This window comes from Theobroma cacao, chromosome 2 (assembly GCF_053813885.1).
Source record: "Theobroma cacao isolate CCN51 chromosome 2, ASM5381388v1, whole genome shotgun sequence".
NCBI lineage: Eukaryota > Viridiplantae > Streptophyta > Magnoliopsida > Malvales > Malvaceae > Theobroma > Theobroma cacao.
In genome coordinates, this window is record NC_142640.1 from 2,582,603 (window position 1) to 2,608,004 (window position 25,402).

Genomic DNA, 25,402 nt, shown 5'->3' on the forward strand with positions numbered 1-25,402 from the left:
AAAAAAATTAGTAATTTTAATTAATTTAATAATTTTATATATTTAATTATATAAAATTATTAAATTAATTACCAATAATATTACTTATTTTATATATTTTAATATGTTTAATCTTTACTTATCAAATTAATAATTTTAATTTATGAATTAAATCATAAAATAATTTTATTAATAAAAAATTTATTAAGTAAATTTATAAAAATAATTTTTTTAAAAAATATGGGCTAACCCAACCCAACTCATGGGCTAGAAAGAGGTGAGTTGGGTTGAGGTTTTGATGGCTCATATAAAAAATAAATTGACCCGGTCCAACTCATATTCTTTTAGCCCACAAAGGGCTTGGGTCCGACCGAATTGGGCCACCGCATATTGACAGCTCTACCTCTAATGCTCTTTGAGTCATCAATGGAGTCAGCCCTGTCACTGTTTGTAAAACCTTGAAGTTCGTTGCTTTAGGCTTTCAGATATCTCAAACCAAAGTTTGTTGTGACTTTAACAATCTTGAGAATATGTTTTGCTGTAGTAAAGTGTAGCACTGATGGTGCTTGCATAAACCTTGACAGTAGACTTGTAGTTTGGTCTGGTTGTAGAAATGTACAATAAGGAGCCAATGATGCTCTAAAAAAGTGTTCCATTTGCTTTTGTAGAACCATCATCTTTGCAGAACTTGCGTCCAATAGCTATTGGAGTTCTGACAGCTTTGCAATGATCCATATGAAGCTTTTTTAATAAATCATGAGCATACTTGGATTGATGCACAAAAATCTGACCTATAGATTATATGAAGTCCATTCCTAGGAAATAAAACACCAGTCCTAAGTCAATTATCTCAAAAACTTTCAACATCTGAAGCTTAAAGTGAGTTAAACAATCATTCTCAAGACCACTTATAAGCAAGTCATGTACATAGATTGCCACAATAAGCTCAATTGAGTCATTTGACCTCTTTACGTAAAGAGAACTTTATTTGAGCTTCTTTTTAAGCCATGAGATCTTAAATGATCATCCATCCTCTCATACTGGGCTTTAGGTGCCTGTTTGAGACCATAAAAAGCCTTGACTAACTTGCAAACTTTTCCCTTAGAACCATTTTCTTCATATCTCTCTAGTTGTTCAACAAGTATATCTTCTTTCAAGTAACCATTTAGAAATGCTGATTTGATGTCTAAATGGTAAATTTTCCAATCTTCTTTTGTAGCAAGAGCAACAAACATCCTGATGGTATCATATCTGGCCACAAGTGCAAAAGTCTCCATGTAGTCCACTCCATAAACTTGAGCAAAACCCTTCACAACTAGTCTAACCTTATATTTGTTCACAAAGCCATTTGGATTCAGTTTGGTTCTGAAAATCCATTTAACTCCTATGACATTCTGGTTTGATGGTTTATCTACTAGAATCCATGTCTTGTTCTTCTTAATCATGCCAATTTTAGTATCCATAGCAACTTTTTAGTATTCATTTGCAATTGCTTCATTGAAATTTGAAAGCTCTATTATAGCAACATTACATCTGTTATAGATATCACGAAGTGATCTTGTGCCCCTGGTTGCCAAATTCTCATCTTCAATATGTTCTGAGCTATCACCATATTCATTCAACTGATATGCAATTGGACAAATCACATTATCAACATTGTCAATAGCTTCAGCTTCCCAATTCCAAAAATACCTTTTATCACAATTGACATCCCTACTGATGAAAACCTTTCTTGACTTGATGCTATAAAGTCTATAACCTTTTGACATTTCACTGTAGCCAATAAGCACTGCAACAATAGACTTGGAATCAAGTTTTGTTCTTTTTTCATCAGGAACTTTAGCATAACAAACATAGCCAAAAATTTTGAAGTGTGAAACAAAAGGCTTGTGAACCACATCTCATAAGCTGTTTGCTGAGTTAGAACTCTTGTATAAGTTCTATTCAGTATATAATTTGAAGTATTCACTGTCTTTGCCCAAAAATACTTAGGTATTTTCATCTGATACTATAGGCATCTTGCCATTTCAGCAAGTGTCTTGATCTTCCTCTTTGCTTTTCCATTCTATTGAGAATTGTATGTAATAGTCAACTGATGCTGCACACCAAAATTAGCTAGATACTTCTCAAATTTAGTTGCAATGAACTCAGTACCATTGTCGCTTCTCAAGATCTTGACATTCAAGCTTGAAAAATAGCTTACAACACAATCAAACCAATCAATAAGCCCATCAACCAGTGAAGTAATAATGGAAAAACAGTCGAGTCCAATAACACCAGTAGTGCACTTGCGTAATCAAGAACCGGAAAGCACGTTTTAGAATGATTTAGGCTTCAAATAACCATGATCATGAAGCTGACCCACCATGCTCGATTCGAAGTACCATGGTTGAAATCCGAAAATATGCAGGGTACTCATGGACACATACCTGAGCCGTGAACAATTCAAATGAAGGTTTCAAGGTTAAAGGACATGAGAGAATAGCCATAGTGTACACAATTATATCAGTTGCAGTCTTTGAGAAAATAACCCTTCAAATCGAAAAACTATATACTACGTGTTCCACATGAAATGGAATACGTGTTCCACATGAAATAGAGAAGTCTAGTACTGATATGTTCTCTAGAAACAGCAAGAATCATCTTTTTCTCTTCTTTCTTGAAGAATAAAAGAACATTCATTCTGATTATCTTTCTTTCCTTCCAGGACTTAGCTACGTAAATTAATATGCTCGTCACGTTTTTCACGATTTGTTGCGTTTTATATAGCTATAGATATCAATATATTTCCAAAAGGTGCAAGGGCTTGATTAATCTTGTTAGGTCTTCCTCACTTTCTCCTAACTTCAATTCCATTGAATTTCCCAGATATTGGTTAAATTTTGTTGCAAAGCTAGCAGCAGCAGCAGTGATACTATCTAAAAGTAAGCAGTCCTATATGCGCTATGATCGATCATATGAAATCTTTTAACACAGAAAATGATCATTCAACCTGTCTATATATTGTTTGGCCAGTTCTTACTTTTTCTCTTATAGTTTGGAGGGAATTCTTTACTTTATTTGGGAACTTGTAAGCTCCTCATGTCATCCCTATTACTTGTTCTTAGGGTTAATTAATTGTTTATAGAGTTTACCATTTCTATCTCCAATTCCTAGAAAATTTTCTAAGCTATATTATTCGAACTTAAACAGTATGAAAATACATCTTAAGCTTTATAAAAAGGCGAAAAAGAAAGAAAAAGAAATTCACTCTAGGCCGATTTCTTTGTTGCTTATGTTTGCTAGTGCTAGAAAGTATGTAACATGGTTAGTCATGAAAATTAAGGTCGATGTTTTTTTTTTCTTCCAAAGCAAAGACGAATTTCTTTGATAAATTTCAGCTCACACCAGGAGACTATGTTTTGGTCTTCCTGAAATCACAGCATTGTAGGAACAATGGCTTCGATGCCATACCCAATATTAGGACATACACCTATAAGAATATTGCAATCAGTTTGATTATCCAGAAACAGAGCCACACTTACTCCCTTTGGCACAAACAAACTTGTACACAGACACGCAGACACCAACATAAGCAAAACATTCATATACCCACCCACAACAATTCTATTATCAAAAGCAACCTGTCAGAATAACCACCCACTGCGCTCCCCACAAAAGTATCACATGCCTGCTTCACAAGAACACAGCCATGGAAATTTGGTTAATGTTCTTCTCTAGCATGAAAACAACTTGGTTTTCACTTCTCATTAAGGTCGATCTATAAAGAGATAAAATGATTTGAAATATTTTCACCAATTGCTTCAGGTGCAGCTTCACTATAATTGGCTTCATCAGGTCTTGCGTGGTGCAAAGCTCGCAGTAAAGCAAGCAGTGATGATAACTACAAGTAAGTATTAATTAATTAATTAATTAAATGTGATTATACCCTCAAATATCTCTGTGGTAACATACAATAAATTCTTAATTTCCACTTAATTATCTGATTTTGCTGTGTTGTATTCCCTAATATTAATTAGTTAATGATCCTTATTCTCCACAATAAAATTTTCATAATAAAGATGTTGGGTGTGATGCTATGTTGTGTTATACAGGTTTTCTTTTACTTTATATGAAGTGTTGTTTTCCCTCAAATTAATTTTAATCTCACAAATATTTCTGTTATCCATACATAAGTTTATATAAATATTAATTATATTGATTAGAATCCTTCTATACCATTATTTAGTTAATCTTTAAATCTTTATGAAATCCAATTAAAATCCTTTTAATTTTTTTTGGAAAATTAGATTTCATTCATATAAGAGAGGTATCCATGTACAGTAAAACTTCAATTAATTAATACTCAATAAATTAATAATTTTGATTAAATAATATTTTTGATCGGTTCCGACTTAGGCTAATATGGTAAATTAATAATTCGTTAAATTTATAAAATAATACATTTAAAAAAAAACTCATAGGTCCCACTTAATATATAAATTAATAATTTTTTATACATTAAAATTATATATATACATAACTTAATTAGCAAGCATTATAAAATATGACTCTAATGTTAGTTGTTTCTTCTTGAAATTGATGTCTTCTTGGACCTTATTTCTAACTTTTCTTAGTGCATTAAGAAACTCTTACATAGTGTTTTCATATTATAAGAAAAAAATTATAAAATGTGATTGTTGTTTTTAGGGGCAATTTGAATTTTTTATACTGTATTCACACAATGCTATATACATTTCATTCATATTGTTGATTTCTTTACACATTTGATACGAGAAGTCATTGTGTTTAGTTTTACCATTTGTAATATTGTATGCTTTTTTTTATAAATGTTTTTACTTGACTTAATGTTTATGAATTATATTAATTAAATATACATTGAATGTAATTTTAATTTGTTGCAAAAATAGATCGATTCATGACTTCAATTTAATAATATTAATTGCATTCATGAACTTATTTTTATTAAATAAATACATAAAATAAAAATAATGATAATTTACAATTCGTTAATTAGGTAATTATATTCATATAATCACAATATACAATACATGTATTAAGTTCAATGTTTTGAAAAAAATAAAAAATACCTAAATAAATTAATTTTTTGAATTAATGTATTTATTAATCTATTGATTAAATAATATTTCGATTAATTAATAAATTTTCATGGTATAAAGAGTATTAATTTATACAAGGTTTATTGTACATTCAAAAGAGAGTTCAAGATTGCTGAGAAACCAGTCTTAACCCTCTGTTCACGAACTGGTAAGCGAAGCACCAGTAACTAACCCTTCTATACAATATATTTTCACCTTTTCATTCCCCTCTAAACCTACACCTATTTCGCATATCGCTAACCTAAATCATACAAAAAGTTAGTAAGACTAGGGAACACAACCATGCCTGTTTCCATCTGTTGCTAACACTAGCATACGTTTCAGACAACATGAATTCACTCCTAGATAAGAGGAGCCCATTAACCACTTGCCTACCACCCATTCTAAAGTGATCCCAAGAGCCAACCCACCAGCAGCTTGGAGACTTCCACAACCACATTATCTCCCCCTGCACACACGAATCAAAGTTCTGCATATATATAGAAAAGGCAGCCATAACCCAAAGCTAAATCAAAACAAAAACGTGACAATTAAAGAAAAACTTGCAGCAGGTCATTGACTCTTTCCACCTCAATTTGGCAAAGTTATCCGCTAAATCATTTCCAGATCTCGGGTATAATATACATGTCCAATTTATCAAACAACAATTCATGTAAGCATTTCCAAAATTTGCAGTTGCTCTGTCTTGGATGTTTGTGGAGATGAAGCAGTCAGTCATGATGAAATTTTTTTCGCAAATTGCAATTCAACTCTGGAGCGAATGGGAGCTCCGGTTGATGGTTATAGTGAGCCTTGCTCTCCAGATTTGTCTCGTTTACTGTGGGAAGAAGCGACAAAAATACCAGGGAAATCATTTAGCAGCGGTTGCTATCAGTGCTTGGATAACATACCAGTCAGCAACTTCAGTAGCAAATCTTGTGTTAACTAGCCTCCTAAAGGGCGGTACCAAGCTGAAAAATTGGTTCATCGTATTCTGGTCTCCATTCATTTTGTGGCATTTGGGCAGCCCGCATAACATTACAGCCTACTCTTTGGAAGACAACGATATGTGGTTGAGACAGTTTTTTGGGCTAGTCACCCAGGTTGGGATGGCGATTTATATCCAAATAAGTTTTCGATCAAGTTCTACCTTCAATTGTCTGGCTATTCCAATCTTCATTGCTGGAGTTTTCAAGGCTGGAGAAAGGATATGGGCTCTCAGATGTGCGAGCGAAAAGCAATTGATAAATTCATCGTGCTCCCTAAATGATGAAGATAGAGCAAGGCAACAAATGGTTCAACCTGCAAGGAAAAACAAAGAGGTCCGAATTCTCCGCCAAGCATATTTGTCTTCCATTATTTTGAAGCCCCTCTTCACGGACCTCCCTTTCTGGATTGAGAAAAAAGCCTACGATGAGGTGGTCGACTTGAAGTCTGAATATGCAGATGAAGAAGGGCAATCGAAAAAGGATATGCCTGCGGAAGAGGCATTCGCATTGGTAGGAATTGAACTAAGTTTCCTTTACGACTTGTTCTTCACCAAGATGCCCATACATCACCAAGGCTTCAAAGTAAGTTTATGTCTTCATGGTTTCTGCTTTCTTTCCACAGTTTCTTCATTGATTGCTTTCTCAGCATTTGTTGATAAGAAAAAGTTTTGGAAAATTGACGTTGCCATAACCTACATGTTGCTGGTGGGAGCTATTTCTCTTGATATTTGTCTATTTATTTCGCATGCTCTCTCTAAATGGACGATTGCACAGTTAGGCAGTGTTCCTCCAGAAAATAAGTTGTACTCCAAGCTTGTTGCTCTTAGGCTGAGTTCAATCAACTCGAGGAGTGCAATAAGAAGAGTGGCACAACACGATCTGATATCTTATTATGTTGAGGTCGCCGCTGATAACAAGTTTATTCGGTTTATAAGGCTTATTGACACCAGCAACCTTCTGCAAAAGCACAAGTACACTGTATGGGAGTCGGTGGATTCTAATTTGAGGACTTTCATTTATGAACAACTACTAGAGAAACGCAACGAGTATCATGATCAACTGCGGAACTGTACGGAAAACCGAGATTCTCTTCTCTCCAGCGTGTTGGATAAGGATATCGATGATGTATTTAAAAAGTATGCTGTTGATGATAATGATTGGGACGGCCATCGAAATGATTTTGCCCGCTACATCTTCCTTTGCCATATTGCTACTAGCCTTGTTTACTACGATGATCTTTACAATCATCGAAGAGGCATGCTGGGTTCATATTGCAAAATCAGCAAGACTTTATCTGATTACATGGCCTACCTTGTACTCTTGCGTCCAACGATGTTGCCTAAAGGGCTTGGGGAAATAATAAATCTAGCAAACAACAAATTTGTAGAGAAAATTCACCCTCGTGTGGGTGAAAATTCAAGTGAATTGAAGAAGAAAATCGTGGAAGCGTTGATTCACTATAGGCATGATTATACAACGTCGACACTTTTTGAATCAGAAGTTCAAAAGAACAGGGTACTACTGTTGAAAGGGTCTGAAATTGCCCAGCGTCTGCAAAATTTGGTAAGCGACGAACGCTGGGATCATGAAAAAAAATGGGAGACGATCGGTAAGTTATGGATGAGAAATCTGACTTATGCTGCCAGTCGTTGTTCATGGAAGGATCATGCTCAACAATTAAGGCACGGTGGAGAGTTGCTCACTCATGTCGCCCTTCTCATGGCACATCTTGGCTTAAGTACAAAAATTCTGATTTATGAGAGAGAAGACGAGTCTGGATTGCCCAGTCTGTTCTAAACAAAAAAATTTCACAGGAGACTTTGTAAACAAGTTTTACTTCTAAATTTATATATCATCTGTAAACTTATAAATTCTTTTTTTTTTGGTTCAAATAATAGATATCCTAATTACAATGATGATATAAATCTTTATATCCATAAATTCAGGTACCAAAAAAGACCTAAAGTTTCCTTATGTGGAAAGAAACCAATTTCCTTATATGTATTTTTCAATATTACAAAAATTTGCCTTATAGTTCTATTTTCCAATGATGGAGATTCACACACACACACACATCTAGGTGTTCTATCACCGAATTGGAAAATACATAAATAGGTTCGAAGCGTGTATCAATGTCACTGTCCTTTAAGGTTTTATTCATTCTATTGTTTGTGTGCTAAAGGTTTACATGCGATGAATCTCAAAGATATATCAAATAAATTTTTTAATATCACATACTCTTATACTTTTATTGTGTTCAATTAAGTTTTTATATTTTTATTTTGAATCAAATAAGCTTTTATATTTTTATTTTGAGTCAAAAAGTTTTTTTGACTAATGATTAATTTAGTTAAAATGTCATTTTTCATTTCATATTACGTGGCGTTGACATGACACGTTAATATATCATAATTGATAATGATGTAATATATTGACATATTATAATTAATGATGATATGACATATTAATTTAGTATAATAATATAATTATGTGATATTTTTCACTCTTTACATCAATATCATATCAGTGTCATGTGGATATAAAATGATAAGTGGTATTTTGATTAATGATAATTAATTAATCATTAGTTATAAGGGCTTATTTGACACAAAATAAAAATATAGGGACTTGATTGAACACAATAAAAGAATAATAATTTGTTTGAATTTTTTTAAATAGTTTAAGAGCCTATTTAAGCATTGCATCATAATAATTCAATTTCTTAATTTTTTAGAATGCAAAAAGATTTTCAAAGGATATATATATATATATACACCATAAACGCCCCATTGTTAATTTTTTTCTTCTAAAATTAGACTTTATGAATGATTTGTTTAGATAGTTGATAGTTACTTTTGTGTCCCTTGTTTTTGGGATTTTTACTTTTTGTGTGGATATGATATTTGGGTAGAAGAAAAATGGGTCTATAGATTGAGAAAGTGAGTTACATTATAAAATGGATCAAATTCAACCCCTGCCACATGTAAAATTGTAAACGTATTTATACTTGGAAAATATGATCAAGTTCAAGCATACATCATTAAAACAAGAATGCACGGAATTGGAGCTTTGAACCACGAACCTTCTCTCCCTTTTTAACTAAGCTAGAACTATCAAGGTTTATACTCATTTTTCGTAATTAAAAAAATAGGTTCCATTGAAAGTTGTCGTCTATCCATTGCTTTATGTACTTAATACCCTTCTTGGGACACCAATTTCCAGCTACTTCGCTTGATTCCCCTCTCTAGCTTTTATAGATGGGAAGCAAAACCTACATACATCTCCTTCATTTGGAATAATTTAAGGTGCAATCTAGACCTAAAGCAATATTAATTGATACTATATGCAACGTGTTCCGCATGAACTGCGGACGTGTACTGTGCAACGGTGAATGATCAGTGTAATGCTATGTTCTCTATAAAGCAGAAAGAATTTTCTTTTTCTCCAAGAATAAAAAAAAAAAATCACTGTTATTGTCCCCAGTGGAAGTTCTTTGCTTTGCTTCTAGGACTTAGCTACGCACAAATAATATTCACGTCACGTTTGGCACGATTTCTGGCCTCTATATCTTAAAGAAAGGCGCAAGGGTTTAATTCATCGTGGAGGATTTTTCCTTAGTTTCCACTAACTCCGATTCCATGAAATTTCCCAGTAGTTGTTTTCTATATTATGTTCATTAGACCAGATACTGGTTTATTTGGTTGCAAAGCTAGCAGAGGCAGCAGTTATGCTACTTACAAGTAAGCATTACTTTGTTATCTTGATTTATATATCTGATAATTAAGAGCCAAATGAGTGAAGTCAAGTTATTTAGCTAGCTAGTTCTTTTTTCAATTATTTTTTGTAAAAAATAATTCTCACTAGCATTGAATTCATTCTCTCTTTGATATAAAGGGTGTATTTAATTAACTTAGCTACTTGTCTAAACCTTTTTTTTACACCTCTTTTTGGATAAATTTCACCTAATTCTCTTCTAGTTTCAATATTTAATTTTCACACGACACTCTGTGATTATATTTTTCAATTAACACTTCAAATATATTTTTGTCCTTAATTAACAGGTGATGGATAAATTCTATTCTAATAAAGGGTTAAGTCATTAATTTTGTCTAGTAAAATTTTAAAAATAATACGCTGTCAACTTTGAATGACGTATTTTATTAATTTTAAAGAAAAATACAAGGAATGTTTCTTTTTAAACGAAAGAAATCGTCGTCAAGTCATGTTTCAACCTGTTATATTTCATTGGTTCAACAAGAGATAAACCAATATTAGATTGAACATTCAAGAGTTAACTATGCATATACATAATTATATTATTTTGAATTTTCAGTTGCCCTCTCTCTCCTCTATGTTGAGATCAAGGAATCGGTGTTCAAGAAAATATTCACAGAAATTGCAAAAAGATTTTGGAGTGAATGGGAGCTTCGTTCCATGGTTGTTGTGAGTCTTATTCTCCAGTTTCTTCTCGTCTATTTTGCGAGGAAACGGAAGAAATACAGGGGAAAATTCGTGCCAGCCATTTCAATCAGTGCGTGGTTAATATATTTATCAGCAGATTGGATGGCAACTCTTGTTCTGAGTACCCTTCTTAGGGGCCGTACGGAACTGGAAAATGGATTTATCGTGTTCTGGACGCCCTTTCTTTTATGGCACCTGGGCAGCCCGTACAATATCACAGCTTACTCTATAGAAGACAATGAGTTGTGGTTAAGACACTTTTTCGGGATGATGTTCCAGGTCGGAGAGGCGATCTACATCTACGTCAGGTTTCGGTCAAACACTGTACTGAATGCTTTGGCTCTTCCATTATTCATTGCTGGAGTTATCAAGTATGGAGAAAGGATATGGGCACTCAGATGTGCAAGCAAAAAACAGCTCATAAATTTCTTTTACTCAAGCTCAACGTCTATAAGTGGAAATGAAAGCCATGTTGTTGGTAAGGAGAATGAAATGATCAGAACAGGCCTGTTTGATCTTCCAGGGAAGAGAGCTTCTATTGAAGATCGAAGCATTCCATCTGAGGTGAAATTTCTTCGGGAGGCGAATTTATCATTTGATATTTTCAAGCCTCTCTTTGCAGATCTCCCATTCCAGATTTCGCATAAGTTTCATGATGAAATGGTCTTCCTGGATTCTAAATCTCCAGATGAAGCCTTCAATTTTGTGGAGATTGAGCTAAGTTTCCTTTATGATTTGCTTTTCACCAAGAATCCCATACGATATAGACGACACCGTTCAGGCTTGATTCTTCGCGGCCTCTGCTCTTTATCTGTTGTCTCTGTACTGATTGTTTTCTCAGCTCTCCTTCATAAGATCGAGCATTCCACAGTTGACACTGTCGTGACCTACTTGCTGCTGTCAGGAGCTATTTATCTGGAGATCTATTCATTTTTTATGCACTTTGGGTCTAAGTGGACAATGTTGAGGTACGCCGTTCCTCGAGACAAGCGGCACAAATTGTACCATGGGCTTGTTAAAAAAAGGTTACGTTCAATTGTGTCATGGAAGGGAATCAACAAAATGGCACAACATGATCTGATAGATTATTGCGTCAAGGCCAAGGCAAGCCGGTTGACTCCTGTCATTAAGCTCATCGACACTGGCGACCTTTTGCAGAAGTTTGGGCATGCCAAATGGAAGCCAGTAGACAGTGACTTGAAACAATTCATCTATGGTCACCTCAAAGAGAAGCGTACCAAGTTCGAAAATGAGGGCTTTCAAGTCGAGTATCTCGAGAAGTTGTTAAGCGAGAAAGGTGATAGTGTAATTAAGGAGAAAGGTTTTCATCTCGAAGATGAGTGGAAATTGGAATCGACAGATTTCACCCGTCGCATCGTTGTTTGGCATATTGCCACCGGACTTGTTTACTACGACGATCTTTACAAGCATCGAGGAAGTAGATGCGATTCAATTCTCCGGATTGGGAAATCTTTGTCTGATTACATGATGTACCTTGTACTGGTGCGTCCATCGATGCTGCCTAATGGGTTTAGTGAGACGGTAAACAAAGAAACATACCTCCAAACCCAGAGGTTTTTTGCTCAGACGACAGCGGAAAAACGCTTGAAAGCGTCCATGAAGGAATTTGTTTCGGCACTAATATCTTTGCATTCTGGCTTTCAGTCAAATGAAATAGGAGCGCTACTCGATGGGATCAAGTTTGGCAAACAATTGCAAGATTTGGTAAGATATAATAGGTGGGATGATGAGGAGAAGTGGAAAATGATTAATGATGTATGGATGGAGATGCTGGTTTATGCTGCTAGTCGTTGTACATGGGAGGAGCATGCGCAGCAATTGAGGCACGGTGGAGAGCTGCTCACTCACGTTTCTCTTCTTATGGCACATCATGGTTTAAGTACCCAAGTCCACAGATTGGAAAAATCTCATGATGATCAGTGTGACGCAACGCCATTTCCTGAGCCTATTTGACCGGCACTATACTCTTTCTTTTGTCTTCTTCTTCTACTCTTTTACTAACCATCAATGTAATTCATGGCATTTCTTTTTCTCCTTTATAATGGGGGTACCTTAAGCAGTTTCTTTCGATTTGTTTTTGCTTCAAAAAGTTATTCAATCACAATCGAATTTCAGCACTTTATTAAAAAATAAAAAGTTGTAAACTTAAATTTGATTTGAATTTCAGTTTTTTCTTTTGTTTTCCATTTTTAAAACTAATTCTTGATATATATATATATATATATATGTATAATTTAACTTTTATCGAAATTTCCCAACCACCGTTGATAACTTAAAATCCAATAATTCAAGTCTCTGTTATAAAGTAATAATTGCAGAAAAAATTGTAGAAATAATGTACACAGAAAACATGTTTACATAATAAGAATGTTAAAAGTTTGCATGAAACATTTTTACTATGGTGCGATTGATCCATTTCTTCAACACCAATTTAAGTACTTATTCACTTCCAAGGCTAAGTACAATCAATGTAAAAGCTTACATGAGTTTTGTGGCTAACAATTTTTATGTTCAAGCAGTCCTCAAAGGGGACACTATAATGGCTGAAATTTGAATTGATCTTGAGCTCAAATAAAGGATGTAAATGGATAGAATACCCGTTGTATTTTAAGTTCCTTATCTCGAATCTTATTATTTACTAAGATATCTGAACCCTAGATATATTCAATTAAAATTTGAAATTGTTACTTGAACCCATACCTAAATATTCTAAACACTAGTCGTTAAATATTTCAAATCATTTAATTTTCAATTAAACTAAATTAAAATTTAATTTTTATGTATATTATTAATGAAAATTAAATTAATATAAATAAAGTTAGCTTATAAAAAATAAATTAAAATTTAAAATCATATTTAAAATAATTAAATGAATTTTTGTAAATATTACATTAACTATAAAAGCCTTATAAATAAAAAGTAATATATATAATTAAAATTTAATATTAAAATTCATTATTTCTAATCGGATTATGAATAATATATAGTAGTTTTACTACTCAAACTCTATTATAGAGTGTTCTAATCTTATTTAATGAGGTCGAGCAATGCAGGATACCGAATCACAAGGTATCCTATTGACATCATTAACTATAATTTAAACTTAAGATGTACAGAAAGAAGTTTATGAGATAATGTAAAAAAAATGTTATATTCAAGCAGTTTTTGCTACCAAGTTGTTGCCTAAGATATAATTTGCTATTTACTACGTACCTTCCCATTTGCATGCGTTTTGGATGAGTAGGTACCAGTCACCAGTCACTAGTCACTAGTGTACTGCACAATGGTCTTTACTTATGCTATATTCTATTGTGATTTACACTAAAGATGAGGAATGTCGGAAACCAGCCTTGCTTCTTTTGTTTCCTCAAGAATAGAATTTTCTTTCCATCTTTAATACTCTTCCAGGGGACTTGCATGATCCACGTTGTGTTCCATTTATATGTATACATTGCTTCCTGTTCAGGAAGTGCTTTTTTTTTTAAAGTTGGTGTTTTATTGATAGAAGAGCTAGAATGCCATGTTGAGTCTTGAACTTTATATAGTAAAAGACTCCTTTTGGCATAGAAGCTAACATACAGTACTTGGAACTGTGACAACAACCCAATCGAAGCAACTCAAAACTAGATGGTATCATCCTCGGAACAAAAGTAGCAGCCCCTAAGCAAAAGAGTTTAAGCTGTACACTAACAAGCAGTCGAAACACTCCCTATCCAAAAAACAGTAAAACCGAAAGTAAAAAAACATCCATATCCTTATCAGGATCCAAGGAAACACCTGTCATCCTTACCAGTTGGCACACAGAAAAAACCAAAAACTTGGATAGAGGCACAAGCGTTGGCCTTCTTAATCAGTTGACCCTCCATATTTTTCATGAAGCTCTCATTACAAGAGGAAAATCCCCTGCTGCCCTTACATTCTCATCAAAGACTGGATTCATCCCTTTTGATCAAAGACGAGATAGAGCCGAGCAACCATTTGAGAAGAACTGGACGAGGGATGAAGTGACCCCTTCAAAATGGCAATCAGCACCAACCCACTTTCCTGGGACAGAAGCAAAACGAACCAGGAGCGTCACTACCTAGATCAGCAAAAGCAGAAGCGAGACCCACCGAAATCCAACTTCTGACCAGGTTTTCTCCAGCGTCGGTGACGAGGAAGAGCTTGATCGTTTGTCCAATATTTCCCTTCCTTCATCCTGCTAGGGCCACAGGTTGAGGTCAAAAGTAGTGGCTCAATCTGCTTTTTCAGCATCGTGCCTGATCTTGGTGACAATTTTGCTGTGTATAGATATCAGCAGCGACAATAATGACATTTACAAGTGAGTTTTATTGTATCATTTCTTAAATGTTAAACTAATTTTAAAAAATTGAATTGCTATTTATTTTATTCATTTCTGACAATCTTGAATATTTAGTGGTAACAATGGGGTACATAATTTTGTATCAAAGTCTTTAGCCTAAGTGTAGGCAGAAGACTTGTTTTCAGCCTTAGGATCTGAGTACAGTCAAAACCCCATCGCTACCCTTTCAGTTCCCTCTGTACTCCACTGTGATCACCTTGGATCGCATTTGTGATTAACCCGTAATCCCTCCAGACTTGTTCTCACCCCCATGCGTTCAGCCACTTGCGAGCAGGTATTAACCAGAGCCCCGGTATGTGTGTGGGCACCAGGTACTGTCCGGAACCCACCATTTATCCTGTAACCTTTGCTTGATTCCGTTGTGACACTTGTCTGTTCATGTGTTTTGTTAGGATAGTATTGAATTGTGATTTAATTAAGATTGTTTAATTCTAATTAAATTAGTATACTTTATAAATAGTCTTTAAATCTAGTTAGATTAGAATAATAATTCCTAATTCTATTAGGATAAGATTCTTAATTATATTAGAATAAGGTTATTGTATTTGGCACTATAAAAGGACCCTATGGGTTAAAGAATAATTATCACCTAGATTTAGAGAGAGTGATTTAGGTGTACGTGGGATAAAGGTTATGAGTTTGAGACTGTTCTTGTAATCTCTTGATTTTTCTCTTAGTGGATTTTTCTCTGTTACTGTGCCCGTGGACGTAGGTCATCAAAAGACTGAACCACGTAAATTCTTGTGTTCTTGTGGGTGTGCTTGATTTCTTTCTTTCTTTATTCTATTGATTGGGTTAGATCTTGGACAATTCTTTAGAGATAATTCCGCAATTTCCCAACATGTTTCCCTTCCCCTGCCTATCTAAGGAAGATTCAATCTTTCAATTCCCAACCCTGTTCACGGTAAAATATAGAAGAGTTGGACCTCTATCAGCTGGAACAGGGCAGGGAATTGACAGATTGAATCTTCCTTAGATAGGTCTGGGAATTGAACGATTCAATCTTCCTTAGATAGTCATTCATAGCATGTTTGGTTGGGGGAATGGCTAAGCCATTCCCCCTTTATTCCCAAGGAATTTTTATTCCTTTGTTTGGTTGGAAAATGATTCAAGTAATAGCCATTCCTATGGAATGGCTATTCTTCAAAATCCTTTAAAACCAAAGAATAGCTAATACCACCCTCCCCCATGGTATTAGCTATTCCATGGTTGAGGAATAAATTTAAAAATTAATAAAGACAAAAATACCCCTTACAAGTTTGAAAATTTACAACTTTATTAGTATAAAATATTATTTTTCTCTCTCTCCTCTTTCTCTCACTTGATTCCAATTTTTAATAAAATATTAATATTAAATTATAAATAAAATATTAATATTAATATTTAAATTATCAATTATTAATAAAATAAATTATAAATTATTCCTATTTAAAAACAAAATAAATTAAAAATAAATAAACATAATATCATTTAAATTAGATAAACAATATTAATAATTAAATCATCAATTATTAATATTTAAATAAATTACCAATTATTAATATTTAAAAAATAAAATAAAAAATTAATCATAATAAAATTTAAATTAAATAAAATATTAATATTTAAAAAATAAAATAAAAAATTAATCATAATAAAATTTAAATTAAATAAAATATTAATATTTAAATTATCTATTATTAATATTTTAAATAAATAATCAATTATTAATTTTCAAAAATAAAATAAAATAATTGATCATCATAATATTTAAATTAAATAAAATATTAATATTTTAAAAAATAAATAAATATTAATATTGAAATTATCAATTATTAATATTTTAAATAAATTATCAATTATGAATATTTTAAAAATAAAATAAAATAAAAATTAATCATAATAATATTTAAATTAAATAAATGTTAATATTTAAATGATTTATTATTAATATTTTAATTAAATTCTAGATTATTAATATTTTAAAAATCTAATAAAAATAAAATGTCACATAAATAATAAAGGGTGTTTTTGTCTTTTTATTTTATATTCCTTTCTTATTCCAAAATTATTGTTACCAATCAAACACTACAATAAGTCATAATAATTATTCATGTTCTATTCCCTTTGTCATACTAAACTAAGTAATAACTATTCTATTCTATTCCCACCTCATTCTATTCCCACATAATAACTATTCTATTCCATTTCTGTCTATTCCGCCAACCAAACGTACCATCAATCTTTCAGTTCCCCGTTCTTAGAGTACTCCTTTAACCCCATTAAGTCATGTGCCAATTCACTGCTGCTAAGAGGCTGTTCCTTCCCTCGGGCTTCCTTGATCCATGCGGTATCCAGCATCATTCCAGCTTGGTGAAAAGCATTTGCTGCGGTTTATTTCGGTTTGCCACCTGTAAAAATAGCTCCACAGCCAGAAAAAATACTTGTCTCGATTTTTTTTTTCTGTCATTTCTCCTTTTCAATAGAAACCTCCTTGGGAAACTTTGTTCGGAGTCATTGGATCTATAGACTATAGCCACCGGTTGGTTCTGTTTCTTATCAACGATCATGCACCTTTTCTCATGAAATTCCAGATCATAGTCTTTTTGAACAAGCTGTCCAACACTCAAGAGATTTCGAGACAATGAAGCGACATAAAGGGTGTGAAAGAAAACCAAAAAGTTTATAAATTCAGTGAGTTATCTCGTTAAACAAAAACAGTGAGTCAATGAAAGCCAACACACGTGAGATAGGAGAAGAATTTCACGAAGCCATGCAAAGCCACACACCTTTCCATTAATCAAATATATAAATATATATATTTATAAGGGAGAGAAAGTTATAAAATATTAAATGATGGAAAATAATTGATCACTTTTTCAGAACACTAATAACCTATCATCTAGTGGCCTACAAAGCCAAGTACCTAGTAAGAAACATTACGTATACTGAAAAACTGACACTTATAAAATGAAATAGCAAAAAACTTAAATGAATCACGTGGTCGAGGCACGTGATCTCTTCTTCCTCATGCTGCAACAGCTCTTTCACATCACTAACTTCAGAAATATGTCCTTCTGATCGTCAAGTCGAGGCTCACTCTTCAACAAAGGGCATCTTTGATAAGCTTTGCTTACTTTTTTTGGTTTGGACAAGAATATCTGCTTTACTTCCCATCTCCAAGTTTCACTTTCGACTTGTCTTTCTCATCCATGGAGACAAAATTCTCCTTGGTTCTAGTCATATGATTCCTGAAACCACTAGCAACATACAGACCCCTTCTTCTTTTGAAGGCTTCAAACATAGAAAGTTTGTTCTGAATTGCCTTCCATATTTTCTGAAAAGTGCAGAAAATTAGGAAAAGAAGAAAAAAAAAGCCTAATAAGCCTAATAGCTTAATTGTTTCATTATTAAGGTTATTATGTAAAGAAAAATGCAGGGAAAAGCCTTCATCTACGACTTCCCAAAGATCTTGGGAAACGAAGAAAGTCTTCATTTGGTTATGAGCAATGCAATGCAATGGTTGGACTACCTTTTCCTTTCCCTTTCCATTTTTTTCAAGAAAAATAAAATTTCTCCCCTACTTTAAAATTTTAATTCTTTCTTTTATTATTGGGAACTTGAAAAATTCACGCATGCTAAATGAATTTCTGATAAGAACATTGATTATATAAAACATTTTTTTTTATGATTGGAATTTAACCATTGGTTACTCCTGTTAATGAATTATTCTAACTTTCAAAAAAAAATATAAAACATTTTTTAAGTTTCAGTTGCTCTCTCTCACATCTTCGTGGAGATCAAGAATCGGCGTTGAAGAGAATATGTTCAGAAATCACAACAAAATTTTGGAGTGAATGGGAGCTCCGTTTGATGGTTGTATTCAGCCTTATCCTCTAGCTTGTACTCGTCATGTCTGGGGATCTTCGACGAAAATACATAGGGAAAGCATTGCCTTATGTTGCAACGATGGTATGGTTAGTGTATTTGTTGGCAGATTGGATGGCAACGCTTGTGCTGAGCAACCTTCATAGGGGCGACGTTGAGCTGAAAAATGAGCTTATTGCATTTTGGACGCCACTTCCTTTTGTGGCATCTTGGCAGCCCTCATAACATTACAGCTTATTCTTTAGAAGACAATGAGATTTGGCACCGACACTTTCTTGGCATGGTCTTCCAAGTGTTAGAGGCAGTATATATCTACGTCAGGTTTCGATCAGACACCGACCTCAATCTTATGGCTGTTCCAATATTCCTTACTGGAGTTTGGATGTACGGAGAAAGGATATGGGCTCTCAGATCTGCAAGCGACAAGCAGCTCATGAATTCCTTGGCTCAAAGAGAACAGGCTAGTCCAGAGGAAAACAATATTATCAGATTTAGGCTGTTTGAGTCTAAAATAAACGATTGCTTCGAACGCAAAGGAAATGTTTCCGAGCTCAAGTTGCTCCGCGAAGCTTATTCATCGTTCCTTATTTTCAAGCCTCTCTTCCTTGGCCTCTCAGTTGAGCTTTCAGCAAAATTTTATGATGACATGTTCTTCATCAATTCTAAATCTGCGGAAGAGGCCTTCAAATTGGTAGGGACTGAACAGAAATACCTTTACGACTTGTTTTTCACCAAGGTGCCCCTTTATCGCAATCATCAAAAGGTGAGTTCAAGTCTTCGTGCCTTGTGCTTTCTGTCTGCTGTGTCGTCACTGATCGCTTTCTCAGCAATCGTGGATAAGAGTGTGCATTCAAAAGTCGATATTGTGATTACGTATTTGCTGTTGCTGGGAGCTATTTCTCTCGACGCATATTCATTTATAATGCACCTCCTCTCTATATGGTCAATGATCTGGTTGCCCGTTCCTAAAAACACGGTGCAAAAAATGTACTCCAAGGTTGTTGCTTCCAGGTGGCATTTGGTTGAAGCCAAGATGGCAATCAAATCAGTGGCACAACATGATATAATAAATTATTACGTCGAGGCCAACGCTATCAAGTTATATGATGCTGTAAGGATTATTGACACTGGTAATCATTTACAGAAGGATTGGCATACCAAGTGGAAGCCTGTTGATTGTGAATTGAAGCAATTCATCTATGATCATCTGAAAAAGGAACGTGGGAAGTTGGACGAGAAAGATTTCGGACCTGAAGATCTCAAAAAGTTATTAAATGCACCTTTTTTTGAGGACTTGGAAGAGGACACAACTGATTTTTCGTTACGCATTATTCGTTGGCATTTGGCTACAGAGCTTGTTTACTACGATGATCTTAACAAATTTCGAAGAGGTAAACTCGGTTCATTCTGCCAAATTGCCAAGTCTTTGTCTGATTACATGATGTACCTCGTACTCGTTCGTCTATTGATGCTGCCTAAAGGGTACAGTGAAGCGATAAACAATGAAAACTACCGCCAAGCCAAAAATCTTTTTCCAGAGGATATGACAACAAACATGAGAAAAATAGAAGTCAGGAAGAGATTTACATCATCGGTGCTTGGGCGCCAAAGTTCTCCCACTAAAAGTAATAGATTCGATTTGATAAACGGTGGGAGTAGTTTTGCAGAAAAATTGCAAAGTGTTGTCGCACAGGAGCGCTGGGATCATGAAGAGAAATGGGAAATGATTAGCAAGGTGTGGTTGGGGATGATGCTTTATGCTGCTAGTCTTTGTTCTTGGAAAGAGCATGCTCAACAATTGAGGCACGGTGGAGAGCTGCTTACTCATGTCGCCCTCCTTATGGCGCATCTTGGTTTGACCACTCAGATCCGCAAAAGTAAATCACTTGATTATGAGGATGAGCTCAATCCAGCATTCCCACCACTTTTTAGGTAGCCCAGAATTGTTGATGACCCTGATTTTATTTATTTATTTGTTTAATTATTCTTCCACATGAATGAGTCTCTAAAGTGGGATTTCAAAATTTCATATGTCATAGGTACTATTTTTCCAATAAGATGTTTGTAAATAAAATAAAAAATAAAGCAAGCCAAGACGATTTCTATCTTGTATGATCTTGGGTCTTCACATTACCAGGCTTTTGTCCTTGTTAACGGTTGTGTGGCAGCAAATGCAGGCTGCTCCCACTTTATTTAAATCCTTTCAAATGATTTGGGCCCTGAGCTTCTAACTTTTTGCCCCCATAACTAGAAAAAAGTGCTTTGGGCCTATGCAGATTCAAGATTCAATATCTTATCATGGAGTCACATAAAAATTATATTAAATAATTTCATAACCTATAGGGATAAAATTTTAATGATTGCAATTAATTAGTATGCAATATGAAGTAAATTTTTTTTGTGTGTGATCTTGATATTCTTGACCCTGCTTATTTTTTCCATTTGCTTTGGGGTAATTCAAATTGAGAAAATCAGTATATGATATTGAAAAACATCAAGTTAATGCTATTATATCTTGTAATTGATCAAGAGTTCTTTTTTTTTTTTTTTTTGATGAGAAAACCGTTTCATTTAGCAAATTTTAATAACATCCGAATCAAGTAAAGGGTTAAAAGAAGCAACATTATCCTTGACTGACATTCTTTCATCAGACAATAATAAACCGTTTGTATTTAAAAAAAGAATTAATTAAGAAAATTAATAAACAGAAAAGTTGAAAATCAATCCACATTGTTCATTCTGAAAAAATATTCAAAGTAATCATTGTTTGCTACCATACCAAATATGCAAAATGAGAAAAAGAAGGGAAAAAAAAGGAGCATTTTATTGTGGTAGAGTAGGGAAAAAAAATATGTTGGACATCTTCAAGGACAAACCTAGAAAATAACAATGTGAAAGAAAAAACTTTATATTCGTTTTTTTATATATCTTCTAAATTATTTAAATCCACTATATGTTGAAAGAACCAAATCATACGTGTATTCACACAAGATCATTTGGCAAAGTAAGACCCTCTCATCTCCAAATCCCATCATCCCTAGGAGAGCAATCTTCTTTTGCAATGTCACTGATTTGAAATCCAGTTTTCCAGTCAGCTGGAAGCACATTTTTTGCCCAAATCCACTCGCCATCAAATCCAGATGTCACCACAAATCTAATTTGTAGGGCACCAGTTGGAACTCTGCTTGTGTCCCATACCGCCCCATAGTTCCTGTTCATGAAATTCCAGTTTGAGGAACCAGCCTGGAATGATGCATAGCGAAATCAGAACAACATCAGTGTAATGAATACAAGCAAATTGGTTTAGCTGTAATTTAAGTTTAGCACTCTTTGAGTCCTTTATCTTAGCTGACCTGAGCTACCTCCATGGCTACTAACTTTGTCTGGCCACCCTGGTACAGTAAATTTAATCGTCAAGTAATTTGGTTTTTCGCTTGATTCTTCAAACTCTAAGGGTGCGTTTGGTATAAAAGATGTAAAGTCACATTACTTATAATGTGCTCAATTAAATTATGTTGCAATGATTGTTTTGTAATTGATCACTGTAATGTAAGATTGCAATGCAATCACATTACAACAAATTGATGTAATGTGATTGCAGTACAAAACCAATGCAATCACATTACATTGTACTCTGTAATGTCTTTAAGGACATTTTTACTCATCATCTTTTAAAAAAATTACTCATAATCCGTTGGGTATTTTGTTGCCAATTTGCTATTGGTTATAAGAGAGGAAGCTATTACATTAATGTATACATATAAAATGTATTAAGAAATAAAAATAAAATATTATCTTCTAAAGAAAAAATTTAAAATAAAATATGCAATATAAGAAATTATATTAAAAATAAAAATAAAATATATACTTGTAATAAGAAATGAAAAATAAAATATATACTTGTAATAAGAAATGAAAAATAAAATATATTTAATTAAAAATATATTTAAAAATATATAAAAATTAACAATAAAAAAATACATGTTAAACTTGTATTTTAATATATAAGGGTAGTTTTGAAAATTAACATTACATATCCTGTAAAATACTTGTAAAACAAACATTGCAATATTATCTTCTCTACATTTTAATCATTACATTACTTATATACTAAACACTACAATGTTATCTTCTTTGCAATCACATTACATTTAAAAGTACCGAACGCTACCTAATAACTAAGTTCTTATTTCTGTAATAATGATAATATAGATGCTAATCAAAGTTAAATAATATTTTAATTTATCAATTAACTAAAAAAGAATTGGACTTATTTCATTAAGGGAAAAAAAATACCCCAGCATGGTAAATAGGAATATTGTGTAATGAAGAAATTGGAACGTTATAGCAATTAATGTGCTTAATGGGAAGCCCCATAATTTTATAAGTTGGTCCACACCGAGGCTGACTTCTTTTATATGGTTGTTGTAGCAAAACCATGGGATGAGAAAACTTCAAGAAAAAATATCATAATCATTCGTCTCATTACTAGTACTACTATTTTGTTTGGTATAGTAATCTAATTAAATGTTTGATCTTTTATATACCACGTTGACAATTCGAAGTTCAAAATGTCTTGGCCCAAGCCCTGGTTAGCCATGGCCATGAAGGCCTGCTGCAAAGAACACAGTCCGATTTGTCAGAGACCCCATCAACACCAAATTTTGCCAAAGAATTAACGAAATAGTTGCCTTCCCAAAGAGTATGTCTAACTATAACATAGTTAATAGACTTTTCAAGCAATCAATTTCGTTGAAAGTACCCTTATAGATCCCAAGGTCTTGAGTTCACATTATACAAACCTAATTAAGGGTCACATTAGAGTCAGATTTAACAATCAACTATTTCAAATCAATAAAGAAAGAGGAAGCAAATAATTGCAGTGCATTCTCGATTACCATAAGCTCGGCATAATTAGAATCTTTGAGCACACCCTCGCATCCTGTTAGGTTTGATTTACCTCTCGCGAATTCATCAACATTGAAGTTAAAATCTCCTTCAAATGAAATATTCCATGAGACATTTAAACGGGAATGTGAAAGGGATCGCCTAATGATGGAGTTCCAAAAACTCCATTCCCCAACCCACGTCATAAACGGACTCCATGCCTTCACAATCCTGAATCCAAAAGATACAACGCATCCTAATAAGGAGAACTTTCACATCATCTTAAACCTTCACGTTAAAAATGATTTCATTTCTGACAAGTCATATTGACTAGAAGGCTGCACCCATGATTGAATAAATTAGGCAATAGAGTTTGGGACTATCCAAGAAATGCCCCACCTACTGAGAGTATGATTCCAAACAATCCAGCTAAAGTGGCAAGTGAGCGACACATATGTTCAAGTTTCAACAACAAGACCACACCAACAACTTAAAATATTATCTCTCATTATATAATTCAAAAAATATTTATATACATGAAAAAAATGTTATATTCAAGTAATTTTTGCTACCAAGTTGTTGCTTAAGCTGCAATTTTCTATTTATTGTGCCCTTCCTAAAATCCCAAATGATTTTATGAAAACTAAAAGGGCAAATCCGGTTATTTACAGAATTAAAATGGATTTGCATGCGTTTTGGATGAGTAGTTGTCACTAGCGCAAAGCACAATGGTCTTGACTTATGCTATATTCTGTTGTGATTTACACTAAGATGAGGAATGTCAGACACCAGCTTTTCTTCTTTTGTTTCCCCAAGAATGGAATTTTACTTCTATCTTTATACTCTTCCAGGGGACTTGCATGATTTACATTGTGTTCCTTTTATATGCCTACATTGCTTTTCTTCCTTTGTTTCCCCAAGAATGGAATTTTACTTCTATCTTTATACTCTTCCAGGGGACTTGCATGATTTACAATGTGTTCCTTTTATACGCATACATTTCTTCGAGTTCAGGAAATGCTTAGTCGTTTTTCCAATTTTTATAATTTTTATAATTACTATTATATAGTTTTTATTAATTAAAAAAAAAGAAGCTCCCATCGGGAGCACTAGAGCTCCCCTCCCTATTTTTTTTATTTTTTTTAAAAATATAATAATAATTTTTTAAATTAATAAAAAATAGTATTTTAGTTTTTTCATTATTTCTGTTAGCAGTGTTTGTACTCTTAAGGCGAAGTGTGTATTTCAAAAACTAATAGATTTTCGTATAATTTTTATAAAAACTTAAGAGAGTCAAGATATTTTATTAAAAAAAATATATTAGACATCTTCAGGAGCAAACCTAGAAAATAACAATAAGAAAAAAAACTATATATTCATTTTTTTTAATCTTCTAAATTATTCAAATTCACTATAGTTATGGGCATTCGCACAAGTTTGGCAAAGCAAGACCCTCTCCTATATAACTCCAATTTTCCAGTCAGCTGGAAGCACATTTTTTGCCCAAATCCACTTATCATTGAACTCAGATGTCACCACAAATCTAAATTGTAGGCAAGGCAGAGTTAGAGCATTTGTAAAGGGAAAATCCAACAGAAAGAGACATTAAACAATCAAAGAGAATTTTATATATAATTTAATTCTCACTCATCTAAAAGATTAAATAAAATTCACAAACCATTGAACATAAAAAAAATGCATATAAACAGTAATGATTGTATCATATATATATATAT

The 25,402-nt window shown here is 33.4% G+C and overlaps 2 protein-coding genes and 1 pseudogene across 2 annotated transcripts; all 3 read left to right on the top strand.

The window, feature by feature from the left end:
- The first annotated feature begins 5,800 nt into the window (after positions 1 to 5,800).
- LOC108660790 (uncharacterized) lies at positions 5,801 to 7,919 on the top strand. The gene has a single exon (XM_018115169.2). The coding sequence runs from the start codon at positions 5,801 to 5,803 to the stop codon at positions 7,862 to 7,864; it is 2,064 nt and encodes a 687-aa protein (XP_017970658.2). The 3' UTR covers positions 7,865 to 7,919.
- A 1,751-nt stretch (positions 7,920 to 9,670) lies between these two features.
- On the top strand, positions 9,671 to 12,705 carry LOC18607441 (uncharacterized). Its single transcript, XM_018114804.2, has 2 exons — positions 9,671 to 9,807; positions 10,401 to 12,705. The coding sequence occupies exons 1-2, from the start codon at positions 9,795 to 9,797 to the stop codon at positions 12,500 to 12,502; spliced, it is 2,115 nt and encodes a 704-aa protein (XP_017970293.2). The 5' UTR covers positions 9,671 to 9,794; the 3' UTR covers positions 12,503 to 12,705.
- A 6,098-nt stretch (positions 12,706 to 18,803) lies between these two features.
- LOC18607443 (uncharacterized) lies at positions 18,804 to 20,715 on the top strand (annotated as a pseudogene).
- The last annotated feature ends 4,687 nt before the right edge of the window (positions 20,716 to 25,402 follow it).